The 19968-nt window shown below is 45.9% G+C and overlaps 1 protein-coding gene across 1 annotated transcript in view; it reads right to left on the bottom strand.

Annotated features, from left to right (window-relative positions):
* LOC142591333 (uncharacterized) overlaps nt 1–18566 on the bottom strand; it is a 35346-nt gene extending 16780 nt beyond the window's left edge. The window contains exons 1-8 of the mRNA XM_075703658.1: nt 18364–18566; nt 17000–17103; nt 16232–16289; nt 15522–15625; nt 13771–13788; nt 8350–8415; nt 4207–4428; nt 1893–2048 (exon numbers count right to left, since the gene is read on the bottom strand). Of these exons, the coding sequence (XP_075559773.1) occupies nt 1893–2048; nt 4207–4428; nt 8350–8415; nt 13771–13788; nt 15522–15625; nt 16232–16289; nt 17000–17006 (631 nt within the window). The 5' untranslated portion in view covers nt 17007–17103; nt 18364–18566. The remainder of the gene's footprint in view (nt 1–1892; nt 2049–4206; nt 4429–8349; nt 8416–13770; nt 13789–15521; nt 15626–16231; nt 16290–16999; nt 17104–18363) is intronic.
* Between the last annotated feature and the right edge of the window lie 1402 nt (nt 18567–19968).

The raw sequence follows: 19968 nt of genomic DNA on the forward strand, positions 1-19968 counted from the left end.
AGCTTTCCTGAAATTTGAGGTCGATGAAATTGAAATTTTGGAGCGCAGCTCTCGGGCGCCCGTTCCTGCGGGGAGCGTCGGCGTCGGTGTAACCGAGCGAACGAGCACAGCGGCGGATGAAACAGAGAACGCGGAGTGCAGCGTGGGCTGGAAGACGGCGATAGCGAAGAGAAAGCGAGGAGGAAAGCGGAGGAGGAGGGCATAGTGAAAGCGTGCGAAGAAAAGCGTAGTGCCGCACAAGACCGGCTATGCGGCGACGATGGTTATACGAGATGATGCCAGAGTAGCGCGCGTCGTCTGTTCACCGACGTAGCTACCGATACCATATATGGAAACAAAGCGCTGTATGAGCGGAGGTCTGCGGCGGCAGCCTCTCGCGATTTACCGACTAGCGATCGAAGCAGTCGCGCCATGCTTCGCCCTCCGCTTGCAACGTGCCGCACGAGAGAGATTGTCCGCGCCAGCCAATAAATCGCAAAATGAAAACGCGTATAGAGCTGCGCTCAAGCTTCCCATTAGGGAGCATCGTAACCGTCGGTGGATTTTTTTTTTTCAGTTTGTAACACGCATGCGCATTTCGCACGGATGCAATACCAGAAGAATGAACGCGCAATTAAAGCGCAACGGGAGCGTGAACATTTTTTATTCCTAATACTCTTTAACTTGTACGCGAACGGTAAAGGTGGGATGCTGTTCTTTTTTTCAACGTAAACTTCGTAATACCTTTGAAGCAAGAGCTATAGCTACAAGGCATGCAGATGATGCAAGAAGGGTATCTACGTGATGGTTAATTAAACCACATTCGGATCGCGGGGTTAACTTTCACATTATTTTACGACAGGTGAGTACGTAAATGATATGTGGCATATTTACCAGGCTTCAAATTTCGACAATAAAAAGCAGACCTCGAGTTGTTGGATATAGCTAGCTGTCGACTGAACAGGGCAACATGTTCGGCACGAGTTGGCATCCCTCTTTTTGTCGCGTTCTGAACAGAAAATAGCCGCTTTTAACCGTGCATGCAAGCTGTCAAAATGCTGCATTCGTCGAGGTGATTTGTAAACGAAAGTACATAAAGAAATATGCATGTCTGGTGCTCTCGAACTAAATGCATTGAAGCCGCACTGGCCGTGCATAGATGACGTAACGTTCCTGGTGCGCATCCTGTTACGCGGCAATCAGTATTAGCTGTGCGTGACTACGCGACTACAAGGGGCAGTTTAAACTGCCTTATGCCACGGCAAGACGAGGTGCTTATCCGCTGCACCCGGTTTATGCGCTCAGCGTCGAAGGTTCCTCCCAGAAACGGCTTTCATTTCGAGATACAAAACGCCATCGACGAATCGTGCCGTGAGTGGGTGCCAGCGCTGCAATACTAGCACTACTGACATCCACTGAGCTTGGCATGAACTATGGCGCATGCGGCCAGCAAAATTGTACGGCCTTCGAGATCGGGTTCTGTTGCTTGGAGGGAGCCGTCGCAGGGGGTGTAGATTTGGACGCTATAGCTACTATTGTAAAGGTAATTCAACGTTTCAGAGAACACGAACCGCAGAAACATCGGCTTGATAAACAAAACATCACCTTCTTACGGCTAGAGCCGCACTTTTCGTCCGCCTCCCGCCAATGCCACCGTATAATCGTTATCGCGATCGCCCATCACTGTTGCCAGCATGTTTATTGAGCACGACTACATCCTCAGTGCAGATTGCGAGAAATTCTGATAAAAAAAAAGCTGTCCCGCGGGCTTTTGAGCGTTACCACTGCATGATTGAACACTCGACAACTAAGCTTACCGTTACGACAAAGAAAAGGTATACCAGAAGAATTGGCCGTGAGCGCCTTTAAAATAGGAAAAATAAAGGGGCAAAGGCGCATCGCGACTTCGTCACCTTTGAGCTTCTTCCTCTCGAACACCACCGGTTCGTTCGGGTTATTCTCGGTGCTGTACGTGAAGAACCGGATGTAGACGTAGTCCGTGCACGAGTAATTCTTGTTCCACAGCACCTGACGCAGCGCCTCGAACACGCAGATGAGCGTGTATTGGCCTGGCGTCACGGGAGTGGAACGACCGGAAGACGGCGCTTTAATTTCTTTCAAAACGACACTAAAGCGAAACACTACGTATACATTGGTTTAGAACGCTAAAATACCATCTCTTTAGAACGAGAGTTCTGTTTTCTTTTAATTTTGTGGTAATAGGTTCATTAAAAGAACAGTAAAGGAACGTCTTGGAATTTCTTGGAATTTCACGTCAGAGACTGACGTCAAGGATATTGCAGTATCTTTTATTACTATTGCTTGAGAATTTGCAGTTCAGTAATATTTCTTGAGAATTGTTAAGCTACATGTCTTTTGCTCTACGCGAATACAGTGCAGAGGCGATCTTCACGATCAATATCTATGACGTCACGGTGAGATGGAGCGAAAACCCGAAGCCGGTGGCGGCACCTATTTATTGTTTTGCAGTTATTGCTGGATTACGAAGGCTTCTCTCTCAATCAGATCGGCATTTTCGGTATTTTAAAAAGGTTAATTACTGACATATCTCGAAAAACGTTTTGTCTTTATTTTGTTTAATGTCCTTTCAATGCGTTCGAATAGAAGAGACACGATGCAAGCATTGAGCTCTTGTGTGTAGCTTTCGTGTGCGTTTCGAAGAGAAGAGAATCGTGTATCAAACAGTGTTTTAACAGTTTTAACTGCCCAGAAGAATTGGTGCGATGTGGAAGGTCCTATATGCCAGGACGTGCGTACTGCGCTTAAAATGTTCAAAAAGAAAAAGCGAGGAAATCTTTACGCTTACCGCTGCACTGTTCATGCTCAAATTTCGCAGGAATATTGCAATCTGGTGCGGAACGTTACTCGACTACTGACGAGTAAACTGTCGAGTAAAGTGCCGCTATACTTACTCCGGGAAATCATTATTGAGGCTATGTCGACTCGATTTATACTTCCTGTAGACGGCTTCATAGTTTTTTGGATACATGTCATTGAATGTTAAGTTATACGGTTTAGCAAAGGAAGCCAGTTAGCTTGTCCAAGAATCACCAGCTTGTTTTTGTTGTTGTTCTGCCGATCATTTATCACAAGATGACTTCACGTTCAAGAGGGGCACATAAGAGGATAACGAACAAACCGGCACTGAATGATAATGCACGCAATGACCTCAGCTTGGGTCGTACTCCCAAGACCGTGACATTTATGAGCCACTGCCTTTTTGCCATTACGACTCTCTGATAAGGTATACGACGAAGGAAATAGAAGGTGCAGGCGGGGCCTTCAAATGTAACTTACGAACTTTCGGCGCTGAAGCTTGAATGAAAAAAATAGATGAAGATGCATGACGTTAGTCTAATGAACTAGTGTTAGCAAGCTCATTTATAAGCCACCCTATGGCTAAAACCATACTTTGGCAAAAATGCGCGGAACCCACTCAGACCGCGCTCTGTGACTCAGGCTCACTCACAAAACATATTTCTTGCTTAGCCTCCCCCCCCCCCCCTGCCCTTCCTCTCACTCGGACTCCCGAAAATATTACAGCAATCGCCTCTGACCAACTGCAACAAAATTTTTAACCGGATGAAAGGCCTAGCGTCGGATAGTGCGCACATATATAGCAGTCTCCATGCGAAATGCAACTTCGTAGCGCTTTAACATAGAACGACACAGAAGGGAAACGACATACACAAGCGCTATCTGTTACATCATCAAATACAACTATAACCCGGCCTCTAGCACTGTTAAGCTCCGTGCAAAATTCCACGTTTGCAATACAAGTGGATGCCGCACAAGAAGGCTCGCAAAAGTAGACGTTTTTGGTACCGAACCCGAAAGAAGAAGAGAACAAGAAAAATCCGTCCTCTGTTACACCGGAAGTGACGCCCGACTCAGAACGCGCGGCACCTCTGCATTGCCTCCAAGACTCAGCGCTGCCCACGGCACGCTGCCAAACTTCGCACACCACGTGACGGCTCCTTACGTCACGTCCACTAACCGGCAGGTGCAGGCGCCGTCCACTAAGGCGCTAATGAAAGGCTGCTAATTACGAAAATCACACAATTACCACCCCGGCAGCTTTTGCCAAGATGGCTCATTAGTAAAGCACAGTACCGATTCAGTTATTACCAACTTAGCTGAAGCGATGTTTCGTTGAAGTTAGCCTTCTTTTTTAAACGCGAGATCCGACGAGAACCGGTCACTCACTTGTAGTCGACGGTGGTGGTGCCGTTGTTGGTTTTTTGGTCGTAGTCGTCGGGCTTGGCGTAGTGCTCGGAGCCGCCGTCGGTGGTGGCGGTGGCGCTGCGGTCGTCGGCGTCGTCGTCGGCCGTCTCGTTGTCGGCGCCATTGTAGGTGTCGCCGTCGGCGTGGTCTTAGCCGGCGTCGAGGGCTCTGTAACTGGTTGGCTGACCGTGGTGTTCATCGGGGCTTCGGGCAAGTAAGAAACGATTATCAGGTGACGGTGGTGTCTTCTTGACAATAAACGAAGTAAATTGGCTATAACGACCTGCGAAAAAGAACAACTATACGCTGAACAGACAAGATGCGTTTCATTGGGCCAGTTGGTGATGCGCAGTGATTAGCAGAGGGGCGCAAATTAGGACACACACAGATAAAGCAGACAGGAATAGCTGTTGTTCTCTCTACTCCGACTGTGTACACGTCTTAATTTGGGCGCTTCTTCTAATAGGCAAGGTGAACTACGCCGGCAAAAAACTCCCTCTGTAAATATATTGGACATGTATGCACCGGTCTCACGCCTCTTCCGCGCATTAAACACGTGAATTCACTTTAGACTGATATAATATTGGCACGAAGCTCTTCTTTCGGGGATTTTTTCCGGTGTGCGCTTGATTGCTAGAAGACAACATGAATGGCCAAACTGCTATTATCTCCTAAATTGCACGCTGGAATGCTAGTGCCGATATATGCGAGGGTGACGTCATAGGTTTCAGAGAATTTTCTCGTATTTGGACCGTTGGAACAGACAAGTTGTCGGAACGTGCGAAGCCTGGTCTTGAGGTGTTTCAGGAGGCAAAGAAGTCCATATATACTAATAAAGGAAATACAACTATAGGCCAAGTGGCTCAGGAGTTCTAGAGAGATTTATACAGTACCAGTGGTACCCACGACGATAGTGGAAGAGAGAATAGCCTAGAGGAATTCGAAATCCCACAGGTAACGCCAGACGAAGTAAAGAAAGCCTTAGGAGCTATGCAAAGGGGGAAGGCGGCTGGGGAGGATCAGGTAACAGCAGATTTGTTGAAGGATGGTGGTCAGATTGTTCTAGAGAAACTGGCCACCCTGTAATACGCAATGCCTCATAACCTCGAGCGCACCGGAATCTTGGAAGAACGCTAACATAATCCTAATCCATAAGAAAGGGGACGCCAAAGACTTGAAAAATTATAGACCGATCAGCTTACTGTCCGTTGCCTACAAAGTATTTACTAAGGTAATCGCAAATAGAATCAGGAACACCTTAGACTTCTGTCAACCAAAGGACCAGGCAGGATTCCGTTAAGGCTACTCAACAATAGACCATATTCACACTGTCAATCAAGTGATAGAGAAATGTGCAGAATATAACCAACCCTTATATATAGCTTTCATTGATTACGAGAAAGCGTTCGATTCAGTCGAAACCTCAGCAGTCATGGAGGCATTACGGAATCAGGGTGTAGATGAGCCATATGTAAACATACTGGAAGATATCTATAGCGGCTCCACAGCCACCGTAGTCCTCCACAAAGAAAGTAACAAAATCCCTATAAAGAAAGGCGTCAGACAGGGAGATACGATATCTCCAATGCTATTCACAGCATGTTTACAGGAGGTATTCAGAGGCCTGGAGTGGGAAGAATTGGGGATAAAAGTTGATGGAGAATACCTTAGCAACTTGCGATTCGCTGATGATATTGCCTTGCTTAGTAACTCAGGAGACCAATTGCAATGCATGCTCACAGACCTGGAGAGGCAAAGCAGAAGGGTGGGTCTGAAAATTAATTTGCAGAAAACTAAAGTATTGTTTAACAGTCTCGGAAGAGAACAGCAGTTTACGATAGGTAGCGAAGCACTGGAAGTGGTAAGGGAATACATCTACTTAGGGCAGGTAGTGACCACGGATCCGGATCATGAGACTGAAATAACCAGAAGAATAAGAATGGGCTGGGGTGCGTTTAGCAGGCATTCTCAAATCATGAACAGCAGGTTGCCACTATCCCTCAAAAGGAAAGTGTATAACAGCTGTGTGTTACCAGTACTCACATATGGGGCAGAAACCTGGAGGCTTACGAAAAGGGTTCTGCTGAAATTGAGGACGACGCAACGAGCTATGGAAAGAAGAATGATGGGTGTAACGTTAAGGGATAAGAAAAGAGCAGATTGGGTGAGGCAACAAACGCGGGTAAACGACATCTTAGTTGAAATCAAGAAAAAGAAATGGGCATGGGCAGGACATGTAATGAGGAGGGAAGATAACCGATGGTCATTAAGGGTTACGGACTGGATTCAAAGGGAAGGGGAGCGTAGCAGGGGGCGGCAGAAAGTTAGGTGGGCGGATGAAATTAAGATGTTTGCAGGGACAACATGGCCACAATTAGTACATGACCGGGGTAGTTGGAGAAGTATGGGAGAGGCCTTTGCCCTGCAGTGGGCGTAACTAGGCTGATGATGATGATGATGAACTATAGGCCCAAGCTGACGCCGGCCACATTTTACGATGTCAGAGAGAGTCACTTGGCGTGGAGTGGCGTCAAATAAATCCGTGACGTCACAGAAATGCGGGCGAAGATGGCACCCGCATTTCGGTTTTGCTTCTTTTCTGAATTATCTAGTCTTATCTCACGGTAGAGTTGCTCTTTTATCGCCCCGTATATATAGTAGTCCAGTAATCCACAATACCAAAAATTATATATCTCAACCTAAATTTCGTTTTGGTCTCCAAGTAAAGAAGACAAGTTGTGTGTTTGGGGGCAAAAGCTGTGTAACCGCAAAAGCTGTGTAAGCTGAATATTGTTACGTAGGAAGACGCAGACGAAAAGCTATATAGAAGTATATTTACAAGGCAATACGCCGCACTTGGCCAAGAGGCAACAGCCTGCGCTAGCCTCTAATCGTCGTCGTCGTCTTCTCACTACTCGCCTCTTTGTCATTGTAAACACTGTTCCGTAGCACTATGAAATACTCTCTAATGTCATCTTTTTTAGCATTTTCGCTCCGGTTTGTCGGAAAAAAATGTGCATTGTCACTTTCTATAATGGCCTTTTTGTGCGATACCTCGCAACGACTTTGAGCAGGATGGGAATAAGGCAAGAGCAGGAGCCAACGTTTCGACAAGTGGACTTGTCTTTTTCACGGCGACATATATGCTCTCCTTTTGACAATTGGGTTCGACTGATATATAGTGCAATTTTATTTCCTGCCACCGCGGGGTGCTTTTATCCGTCAGCACTACGACATCGTATGTACAAATTATTGCGACCAATTATTCTTCTTCGTGTTGGAGGTTTTCATTCGCACAAGAGCACGCAGTACGATTTCAGACCGACCTTCGACCAACGCTTGGCTAGCTGTCTAATCTCTCACATTTCGAGCACCACCTGTGCAAGTGCCTTTATTCCTTATTGTACAACAATGTGAACGGCACAATACGGTACAGCACTCTGCAGGAACTGGTCAAAGCATGTCGAGGCTCCAGCACCAGTTAAACGCACACTATACCACCTTGTTCGCACAGAAAAGCAGATCAAACGCAATGATCAATGAAGAGGAAGCTTCTGCATGCTCCCTCATCTGACAACTATTTCTTCGCAAGCTTAAGGAATGCAGTAAAACAATACCTGATGCCTGATGCCAGTGTCTGATGGAAAGAGCAAAAACGAGTGCTGCCTGTACGAAAGGAACTTACTTGTTTTCACATTTGTGAAGCAACTGATTTCCCGCATAGCATAGGCATCGCTGTGGCTAGCATTGACGCCAGCAAATCTTCATAATTTTTCTTGCCTGATCTGACTTACAGAAGATGGGGAACTAGGAATCATAGGTGCACATTTACGTTCTTCTTTTTTTCTTTAACTCTCAGTACTTGTTAAAAAAAATCGAATTCTTGCTTTTATCATGTTCCTTGAGGTTCTTCTTTGGAGTTCCGCGTAAGAATTCTAAAAAAAATTGTTTGTCCAACTATTACTCCTATAGATCCATTCAAAACACGAGCGATCAAGGTATGATATTATGTATCACAGTATACGTTGCGACTACAACGTCTTCAAATAACGTGTTCAAATCTAAAAGCATCGGAAATGAGCACATTTCTAGCGGCAACGACAGAATTACGCATTTTGTACTCACTTGTTGTAGGTCGAGGGCCGCCACCGCCGCTCACCTTTCTATAAGTCGGTTTATCAGTTTCGTCCTCTGGAAAAGAAAGAAAGGCCTACACTGTTTCAACACAAGAAAAAAAGAAGCAAGCAAGCGAGCGAACAAACAAACAAACAAACAAACAAACAAACAAACAAACAAACAAACAAACAAACAAACAAACAAACAAACAAGCAAACAAACCAACAAGCAAACGAACTGATTACACCACTGCTTTATCCCCATCTGACCACAAATATAAAGTTGGCGTTCCAGCCTTCCGAACGGTGTTTCTTTTTCTTTTTTACTCCACACAAGTGTCGACTGGAACCATCTTCATGCTTCCAATGTTCACTTTGCCAGACGCACCTTCCAACTGCAATCTCTTTTATCATGCTATCGCTTAACTTTTTTGTCGATACCGCGCTTTTTAACTTTATTATTAACCGAATCTTTGAATAATTCTCTGCGGCATGTAGTAAAATTTTCTTTCTGGCCTAGATTACTCTCAGACATTATTTGCGGGACAAATAAAAATAAGTATTTCACTATTAACAAAGCATCGCTGAACAAGTTTTAAACTAAATACTTTACAACAGGCATTGCAATTCAGGAATTGTAGCCGGCGACTTAGCAAGTCGTATCCACTTGTAACGGACTCCGACGATAATACCAGTTTTGAGCTACACGTTCCCGACGTTTCCAACAAAATGCAGACGTGTTCCAGTAATTTGACCTTCAATGCAGAAAAAGCCATTTTGTCAAATAAATAAATAATAAATAAATGAATAAGTAAATGAATGAATGAATTTATGCTGCATAGGTCTTCATTTTACTTGTCTTGCAAAATGGACTGCTTGAACCGACATTCTGGAACATAGTGAAAGGCCCCACTAGTAATTTGGTCGAACTGATCCTTACATATGCCACTAATATCCGTCCTGATCAATGTTGTACAGTTTTGAAAAACCTGTTTTCTTCAATATCAACAAAGACAAAAAAGAAGGCTCTTTGGTATACTCCCACCTGTCCCTGGCTACAATTTCGAACTAATGGGTCCGATTCTTATTCAGTGGATTGTTATTAACCAGTACAAAACCTCGCAACTTCTTCCGCATATACGGATTTCATAAATTGAAAAATTCTGAAGTGTACAGCGTTTACTCATTCATAATACTATCCAATATTTTCCCCAGTTTGGCAATGCTCAGCCTTACACAGTGACTGAAGTTAGGCCAATGATTCCAAAATGTAGTACAATCTCTTTCCAGCATTCCACGTAACATCTTTGAACGCATCGTTTTTTTTTCGCACGTTGGGAACATTTTAGAATAAAACACCTTCTTTAACTACTGTCAATATGGTGCTAGAAACATTTTTTCTTGCGATACTCAACTATTTTTTACTAACGACTTATTCGCAGATACCGATTTTAGTGCCGACACTGAGTGTGTTTTTCTCGACTTTGCTTTAGCTTTCGACACTGTTTCTCGCAACTTACTTTCTCCAAAGCCTAATGAATTACACCTTGACCAAATTGTTCTTTCTTGAATAAAAAAAGTCGCAGTTTCGCCCTAACGACGAGGCATTGATTGTGATAACAAAGTAGCAGACATCTGTACGAAGCAAGGATTGTAGCTTTAGCGGCTGCATAAACTTGGAAACATTCGCTTACTAACCGAATTAGCAAGCATGGTATCCGTGCGCAGAAGCAAACATCAATGCATCACACTCGATGAGCGCGGACACTCGATGTCAAAACGCTAGTGTGAACAAGCGCCGCAGCAGTAGCGAGCGAAGTGACCTTCGTGCTGTCGACCTTCGTGCTGTCAATCACTTCAGTGCAAGAGCGGCGAGAGCACATCGCGCACAAACGTATGAGCCGTCTGCAGTTGCCTTTCAAGATACGGCGCGCGAGACTGCGCGCGGTCGTGCAAATTCAGTAAGTACGCACTTGCTGACGGAGTCGAAGCCATGCCCCCCTCCCTTCCACGCTGCATCCCCGCTTTACTCCATCATCGCGCGCGAGATTGAGCCGCGATAGTCAGTTCCCTCCCCTTGCTCCCGGTAGCCTAAATGCGCAGTTGCTGCCGGAGAACAACGCCCCTCCCCCACTCCCTACCTCCCATCTTCCCGCGACCTTTCACGCGACGGAAGACGGCGCGTTTGCTCTCAGCTTTCTTCCTTTGCGCGCGGCAGATTCAGCCGTGATCACCGGCTTCCCTCGCATGCGTTCACTCGCGCATACAGCACACGACGCGCGGCGACGGTGCTACCGCCCTTGGACTTATAAGGAACATCACGGCGATGGCGACGACAAAAATGCGCCTGTAGTGTCCATATAATTGCTATCGGAATAAAGCTTTCTGCAAGGTCATTAAGAGTGCGTAGTGGCTAACAATTCCTCTTCCACTTGTACAGCTGTAGTTCTGGGGTTCCAAAAGGGTCTGCCTTTCGGTCCCTGCTTTATTTTTGTTTTATTAACGACTTACGACACAGTGTTCAGTTTTTCTCTATTACAGTATTTGGAGACGATTGTGTAATCTACTATCAAATTGCTAGCACTGAAGACTCTCGTAAACTACGAAGTGACCTTGCCAATATTTTCCAGGTGCAATAACTGGCGCATGAATCTCAATATTAAAGGGCCCCTGAAACGGTTCGGACAAATTTTGTAGACGCGTAGGGTACAGCTTAAGTAGAACATTCGCACCACAATTTAAGTGAAGCGTTACGTATTAATGGAGCTACAAGCGATTAGAAGCTACCCTCCTCCCTAGCCATGCTTTTCCTCCTCAACTCGTTCGCCGAGCGAGTGGGGCTAAGCTCCGCCTTCACTGGTTCAGCGTCACGATGCGACGTCACATCGTCCACTTCCGGTTGTTTTGGAGCCCGCCCCCGCCCGCGCGAGACCGCTCCGCTAGCCGCTTGGCCGTCGACCCCAAGCGAGAGCTATCGAAGCAGCGTGCGTTGCGAGCATTCTGTCGTAGCGCCGAACGTGTCTTGTATTCCGGTAACCACAGGCAAGCTGGTCATTTCGGCAAACGACTGTAGGCATAAACTCAAGCTGATGAAGGAACTTTAGCGTAGACGTACGTGAGCGGCCTGATCGGTCAGCGCGGTCCATACGCTTGTTGGTGCAGCGTTTAACCAGCCAAACAAAGCGCTAATATTGCTCTAACCAAGTGTAAAAGATTTTAAACATTTATAAAAACAACGTGTTCATGATTACACTCCTGCGAAAAATACACACCAGCAGCAAAGAAGAATACACTTCGTTGCTGCTACTGTGTATGGTTGAGCTCTGTGCCACCAGGTGGCTGCACCGTGCAGACCATTCGCATTTGCCCTTCTGCTCATCTCATGGCTCATCCCGTTACGGCAAAGTCAAGCGGCCAGACTGTCCCCTTGCGCTTGCGTTTTCCCTAATACCGGACTCGGGGAAACGCTATTGCGTTAGTAATCTTCCGGTGTAAAGTGACGGCCACAAACGCGCAAATCCTGGCGCCGATCGGATAGCGGCAGTCCGATGCGCAGCAGCCAGTTCGCTCGTACGCTGCCTTGCAGAGGGACACGATGTCGCAGCTTGACATATTGCCAGTCGCTACGTTTGCAGTCCACAAGGCAACAAAGTCAAATCATAGTGCTCGCGAAAAGACTGAGACCGACTCTGACCGCGGAGCTCTCTTCAAAATGGAGTACGTTGTAACACAAGCAGGCGACACATGCCAACGTTGACACATGCTGTGTGCCGGAAGTGCTTAAGCGTACTGAAAAATTATTCTTGTGCATTCTCTTTATGTTACTTTCTTTTCATAAAAACAAATTAACTAACATTCCAACTATTACGAAGATCATTTGTTTACCATAAAGTTGGAAAAATTATCGATCACACGCCCTTGTCAGCCAATCGGATAGCTCGCCCCACTGACGTCGTATGGGTGATTTCGGTCATATGGGTAGGGGCGGCTTAAAATTTCGCCGAGCAGTGCGCTGCGATCGGCAGCGATGTGCATATTTAAAACCTTGTAATAAATTACACGCTTTACGCGGAGCACTTAGATGTGTAAATTAATGATCAGAAGGACCTACTCTAACGACTCAATACGTTTGTAGAAAATCGTCAAAAGCGTTTCAGGGTCCCTTTAACAAATGTAAATATACGCATTGATCTCACCGTCTGAACACCAATACTAACGCACTTCCTTATTTCGACAATGGCATGAGACTGGACTCTGCTGACTCCTACAATTACCTTGGGCTTTATATCACCAATGACCTTACATGGAACGTAGGCATTGACTACGTGATTAACATTTCCAATTGTGCACTAAGGTACCTACGCCCCAGCTTTAAAACTGCACCGAGTGAACTTAACCAACACTTTACAAGACGCCTGTTCGCTCTAGAGTATATGCTTCGGCAATATGGCACTCTTCTCAAACTACTCTAATACGACTCTTTGAACGTTTTCAAAATCGTGCTTCTCGTTTTTTATTGGCTGATTTTACAGTTTTACATCTATGAAACATACCTTTAGTCTACCTGAACCCTCATCCCGTCGGAAATGGGCATGATAGTATCTTTATCATACGACCTCTCATTTCAACCCTCCTCTAAATGAACACTGTCATACATATAATCGCGTTTTGGTCACAACCTTCAAGTGGGTGTAGTGAGTTGTCGAACAAAGGTTGTGCCAGGGTTCCTTTATTCAGTAAACACGCGTCTGAATTGGAACCGCCAGCCTCCTTACATTACCACTATTCCGGACAATGAAAGCTTCAAAACAGCCGTAAACAACACGCTTTTGTTAAAGTTTGTGATGCGAAAGCATAAAATGGCACATTGAGCTGTAAATGTGGCGTCTGTAGCAGCGAAACGGCACCGAAATTCTCACTGGCTGTGATCCCACGTCCCATGCGCGCCTAGACGGAGCAGAGCGGGCGAACAGGAACATCTGCTGGTGCGCTGGCGCGCAAGCTGTCACGTGATGGCAGAGGGCATCGCCGCGATGCCACGTCACCCTCGCTCTCACTCTTCGAAGCCAGTGTTCTCACCCACTGGGCTAAACAGGTCTGTGCGCTCTGATATATCTATCTATCTGTCTGTCTGTCTGTCTGTCTGTCTGTCTGTCTGTCTGTCTGTCTGTCTGTCTGTCTGTCTGTCTGTCTGTCTGTCTGTCTGTGTCTGTGTGTCTGTGTGTCTGTCTGTCTGTCTGTCTGTCTGTCTGTCTGTCTGTCTGTCTGTCTGTCTGTCTGTCTGTCTGTCTGTCTGTCTGTCTGTCTGTGTCTGTGTGTCTGTCTGTCTGTCTGTCTGTCTGTCTGTCTGTCTGTCTGTCTGTCTGTCTGTCTGTCTGTCAGCGCGTGCCAGCAGCCAAAGTGGGTATAAGCTCGACGCTAACAAACTTACCGCTTGCCTCTAGAGTTGCTGCGTAGAGAAATAAGAAAGGGAGAAAGAGCCTTGGTAAGTGAGTAAATTCATTTCGTAAAAAAGCGAAAAGGGGAACACCACCACTCTGTGAAGAACAAATAGCAAGAACATAAGCAATATCGAAATCTACTGGTGTGGCGTGCAGCGATTGTAACTTTGAAACAGCGCAGAAGGTAGGCGGTACGAAAGGTGACAGTTTCAAAAAACTCGTCACCAGAAAATCTACTTCTGGTAACAAGCGTGCATCTGTTACGTAAATGTAAAGAGTAAAGGGTACGTAAATGTTTCGGTAACATTAAGTTTATTTAGCATTGTTTTTCATAAATATACCACTGTTAAATGCAATGTAAAAACGGACGCATTGTCTTACACATTGTCATGTGTATTTGATATTGTCCTTACACCCGATGGCAACTCGTTTGCAACTTTATCCATTGAAAAAAGAAAAAAGCCCATTAGCAGCTTTCTTTTTGGAGACTATTTTCTGAAGTCAAAAGGACACGATCCTGTGCCGCTAAGTCCACCACTAGAAGCCTACAGACCAGCTTATATAGAATAAAGACTATCGAAATGTTAGAGGACGTTCTCAATTTACGTCATAGCGGTTTAGCCATAGCACCGATAGGTTTCGAATTACACGCACATTACTGCCTCCAGTTTTCGTCCCCTTGGTACTTTGTTTGTAGTATTGTCTATATCACTATATTTGTCGACATTTGTGTGCAATATTGCCTATGTGACTATTTTTCTACATTTGTCTATGTATTCGTCTATATATTTCTCTAAGCCATCGGCCATACCATGCTGAATACGCCATATATTTCTCTAATCGATATTCGCATCCTTGCTGCACTTATGGCATACGTATGTTTTACTATGTAATGACTAGACATAATTGGTTATCGTCAAATGTATGGTTGGACGATATTTTTCTGGATTTCGCTTTAATCGTCTATACATTTGTCTACATAACTGTACGTCCATATATGGCCTTTACAAATTTGTCCACATTTTGTCTGCGTATTTTCAAAAAGCCTTGCTACATATATAGTTTACGTAGCTGCTACTGCGCGATGCCTAGGCATAAATAGCTTGCAAATATATATACTTTTGGTTAATATGAATGGCCGCAGAAAGCCTATTGCACTTCTTGCGAATGAAAGCGTAAAGGCACAAGTTTACGGGCTGCCGACAGTAGAGGGACTAATTTGCGCACGAAACGTCTACACGTATATTTCTTAGGACACGCCGGAACTAATTATCACGAGCACAGCATGCAGTGGAATGCTAACGCAGAAGGTAGTAGCGTCTGCATGCACTGCAACACACGCGAGCGCCTCAACTTCTGCGCCATTTCGCACGTTCGGAAAATTTACGCTCCGAGATATTTCATGGAACGTGCACTACTGACGTCAGCACGTTAACCACCGTTCCCTGCTGATATGGGGCTCAATTCGTCGATCCGGCGATAGTGTTCACACTGACAGATTCAACTACGCTAATGACCGTGCGCTGGTGATGTGTAGCACAATCCTAACTCTGAGGCAGCGTCCGTCTCTGCTGTGAAAGTTAAACCGACTGAGTGGAAGGTGTTATTTTTCAAGCGAGCGGATCCAGAGCGCTTCAATGATGACGTAGTTGTTACTCTTACTCTTACTAAGTTACTCTTACTACCTGCCTAGCAACTGCATCGGAGAGTATCTTCGAGGTGTCAATACCACTATACTCACACGAGTATCGCATCAACAGCAGCATGAGCAGTATGATCATGATGATGAAGAGGATCAGGTTGCAGCAGATGACGAACGACACTTTCCGGTTCTCGTCATCTTCCCTGCGCCAGCGCAAAAGTCCATGGATTGATTCATTCATTCATTCATTCATTCATTCATTCATTCATTCATTCATTCATTCATTCACCGACCGACAAGGGAAAAGTGAAACGCATGGTGCAGAAATAAGACGCTATTTATTAGTATCGCGCGCAAATCGGCAACCACATTGAGCGTATTTAGGGCGTATCTTCTGCGTGGCGTCGGCGCGTCCGATCCGCCGTCTTGTGCGACGGCCACACCGAACTTTCCAAAAGCACGTGCTATGTTATGAGCGGTCTTGAATGCGCCAGTACACCGTAAATTCCGCGTGTGAGGAATGAACATACCCCCCGCAACGTCGTTTAATTATAGGCACGGAAATGCGTTTCACGGGGACGAGCCGGTGAGGCTCATACAATGGGCCCCCATGGATGCTGCTCATCATCTCCGGACGAATCGATGCGTTTACCAAATAATGAAAGGAGGGAGAGAGATCATTGTAGTTTATTGTGAAAGGATAATAGTGAAAAACGAACACACACACACACATTATATATATATATATATATATATATATATATATATATATATATATATATATACACTGTAGGCAACAGAATACTCACTCGTCTTCAGTCTCCCCGGTACTGAAGGTAGCGGTTGAATCTGAGACCATGCTCATTTCTGCGTAGATTAAGCGAAGTGTTACAACTTTACAAAGGGCCGACAGGCATATTTTACAATCACACTCTACGATATATATAGCTGTAGCAGTGAAAAAAAAAACGCAGTGGCGACTGTGGCATAGGATAAACGAATAAACACGACGTACGTGGAAACACGTTCCTGTCTGCTGCCAAGCGTTTGGGCTGGTGGGCCAGCCTTCGTCAGTTACGTCATAGAACGTGTTTCCACATACGTCATGTTTATTCTTGTAATATATATATATATATATATATATATATATATATATATATATATTCAATGCCTTCAAGGCTCCAGCGGGACGTTACAGAAGGGAGTGGAAAACAAATGGTTTAGTCACAATACCACTGAAAGCATATTTAGCGCCACCGAACAAGTACAGAGAGGAGCCGACACCGCAAAGTGACCTTTCTGTCCTTGTTCGCTGGCAACACGCCCAACAAATGGCAATGCTGAAATCATTATACCCCCTCCCCCCCCCCCCCCACATATATATATCACAAGAATAAACATGACGTATGTGGAAAGACGTTTTTATTACGTAATTGACTAAGGCTGGCCCACCAGGCGAAACGCTTGACAGCAGAAAGGAACGTGTTTCCACGTACGTCGTGTTTTTTTCAGGTATACCAACGTAGCCAGTGCGTTGCTTTTCTTTTCTTCAAGTAAGAGGCTTTGGTGTTCATTACCAGACATGGCTGCGAAACGCCGAGTCGAAGGCTTCGCCGGAAGGGGGAGTCACGAAGCCGTGGGCTGGCACCGCTGACGGAACCGACGGCAGCACGGCTGCTTTCTGGAACGATTTATTTCGCTCGTATATAGCAGCCCCAATATATACGTGAAGAGGCGAAATAGGTAACACGCGCATGCTTAACGAAACTGCGTATACCTATTGCAGGTGGCCTACAGTTATGACGGAAATTGCTTCCGCTTCCCAACACGCGCCGAAATTTTATTCATACAGGGAGTTTTAGCGGCCCGCGGGACACCGCGGATGCTTCGCTTTTCTGTTCAAGCTCAACATCTTAGAAACGATTGTATGTCGCGTCATTGACCTCGCTGGAGGCAAAAAAAAAAAAATGTAGGGGATGTTGCTTGCTACAACCAAGATAGATTATGAGGCACGCCAGAACGGGGGACTCCGGATTAGTTTTTGACCACCACGCGGGTGTTTTTGAATTCGGTCATCATCGAAATGCGGCCGCCACGGTCGGGATTCGATCCCCTGACCTCGTGCTCTGCAGAGCAACACGAAAGCGACTAAACAACTAAGGCGGGTAAAAAAAAAGGCGGGGGGGAAGGAAAAAAAGAAATAAAAAAGTTGAGCGCTACCGTGCTGCCCCGAAGCCTTTGCGCCAGCGGAAATCTTGCACGTGACGGCACGAGCACAGCCTCTCCCCGCGCCGGTTCACTAACACGACGCGTAGGATGACGTCAGCACAAGCCATATACAATACAATCCTTGCGACCACATTGCAACTACAGTTATCTGCTATTTGACGGAAGCCTCACGTCAACCTGCAGTGAAGCTACTGCGGTGTCTATGTGTAGTTTATTAGTGCACTGCGCGCGAAAAAGAGAGAAAAAAAAAACCCGGGCATATTCAAAGGGAGCGGTTTCACAGCATTGCTAACAACATAGTATCTATCAGAGGCAGTATGTAATGGCAACGCGCGAAAGAGCACCCCGTTCGCTTAACACACTCCAGTAATGACTTTTTTAGGCTTGTGGCGCACCTCAGAAAGAGCAAAAAGGAAGGTGGAAAGGGCAATGTAAAGGAACAGAGGACAGAGTGAGCGCCAACTTCCCGCTGGAGGTTTATTTCGTGAACCAGAAGGCTACTTATACACTCAGCGAACCATGTGACAGGAAGAGATTACTCAAAACCAAGCAACACAACCGAAAGTAACCATGTGAAAACGCATATTCAGACAGCCTGTGGCGGAAGTCTGAGCTACAAGCCTAAAAAAGTCACGACATACCAACTCGCCCAAACTCCCACGCTTTTGACACTGCAGTGAGGCAACCGGGAGCATAGCAAGTTCATGCGTACCCGAAGAAAACGATTCCTTCAGAGCGTGCTCGACGGAAACGGTGGCGAAGCTGCCGGCGAGAGATCGCAGGGGTTGTCGCGGAAACGAGGCCCGAAGAACGCTGCGGTAACCTCGGCTGGAGTCCGAGTGGATGCTCTCGTCGAAACGCCGGCACGAACCCGGGGCCGAATCGTGAGACGTGCAGCAGCCAGACCCTCGTCGAGGCAGGAACACCGACCGCGAGCTCCTGCTGATCTCGTGACACGAGCCGAACGTCGATGATGATGATGATGATGATGATGATGATGACGACGACGACGAAGAAGAAGACGAAGAAGAGGAAGAAGAGGAGGTTTATGATGATGATGTTTTGTAAGCGCGGCATGTACCCACGGAGGTTAGCGATAGACAGATCAGGGGAGGTATGCTGTAGGAGTCCACCTAGTGGACCGTCCATTTCGGCCGCTGCTGACTGGCTGGGGACGCTCGCTTCCTCCTCGCTCGTACAGCTTCGTCCAGTCAGCAGCGGCTGAAATGGACAGTCCACTAGGCGGACTCCCCCCCTCCCCAGATCTATGAATGCAAAAAAAAAAAGAAAAATTGACGTGAGGATCAACAGCGGGAGCTTGACGGTGTCACCTCGCACCATCGTGAAAGGCCATTTGCTGGCGCTCGGCGAAAATTGTAGGAGTCGAAATCATTGGAACAAACCAGGGAAACCGATTGAGTGCGAATTAGTAACAGAAGACGCCTAACAAGTAAACGAAGTTCCCAATTTGTGCGTATTGTTCTTGTTGATATTTTCTTCTTGCTTTTCCTTTCTCTATTTTATTGGAGAAACTAATTTCGAATTTCGGGAAAGTCGTATACAGCTAGCAGCAAGTCATTCCATCGCAATTTTTCACCGCCAGTGATTGAGGATACCAGCAAAAAAAGAAAGAAAGTGCCTTTCTGGCGCTCACGCGCAATTCCATGGCAGGATTTTTAGTATTCCCATCAACGCAAGGCTTATATAATATTCATCACTCCTTTATGTCATGTATTGACGGGGTATTTTTCATCTTGGATGATATATTTATTTTTTTCTTTTGTCTTAATTATTTGTTAAATTATTAATTTTTTTTTCAGTCATATTACCACCCGATTCGTAAGGTAAGGTAAGAAGAACTTTATTGGGTCCTGAAGGTCAACCCTAGGTTGACGCGGGCCGCTCCCACGTTGGGACTGTCAGGCCGAGACCTTCAGCCACATCGCGGGCCTTCTGGACTGCCCGTAATTGGTCAGAGAGTGATTCGCTGTGTAGCATTTGCCGCCACCATTCTTCTTCCTTGTCACAGTCTGTGAAGGCCGCGGGGCACTGCCAAAGCATGTGGTTATTACATGCTTTGGCATTATTACATTACATGTATTACATGTGGTTATTACAGCACTTATTACAGTTGATTTGAGTTTCCCTCTCCGGATAGATCCTGGCCGAAATTTTATTCATATAGAGAATTTTAGCGGTTTGGGGGACACCACGGATACTTCGCTTTTCTGTTCAACCTCAACATCTTATAGAAACGATTATATGTCGCGTCACTGATCTCGCCGGAGGCAAATAAATAGGGGATTTTACGTGCTAA

This window comes from Dermacentor variabilis, chromosome 8, assembly GCF_050947875.1.
Source record: "Dermacentor variabilis isolate Ectoservices chromosome 8, ASM5094787v1, whole genome shotgun sequence".
Taxonomy (NCBI): Eukaryota; Metazoa; Arthropoda; class Arachnida; order Ixodida; family Ixodidae; genus Dermacentor; species Dermacentor variabilis.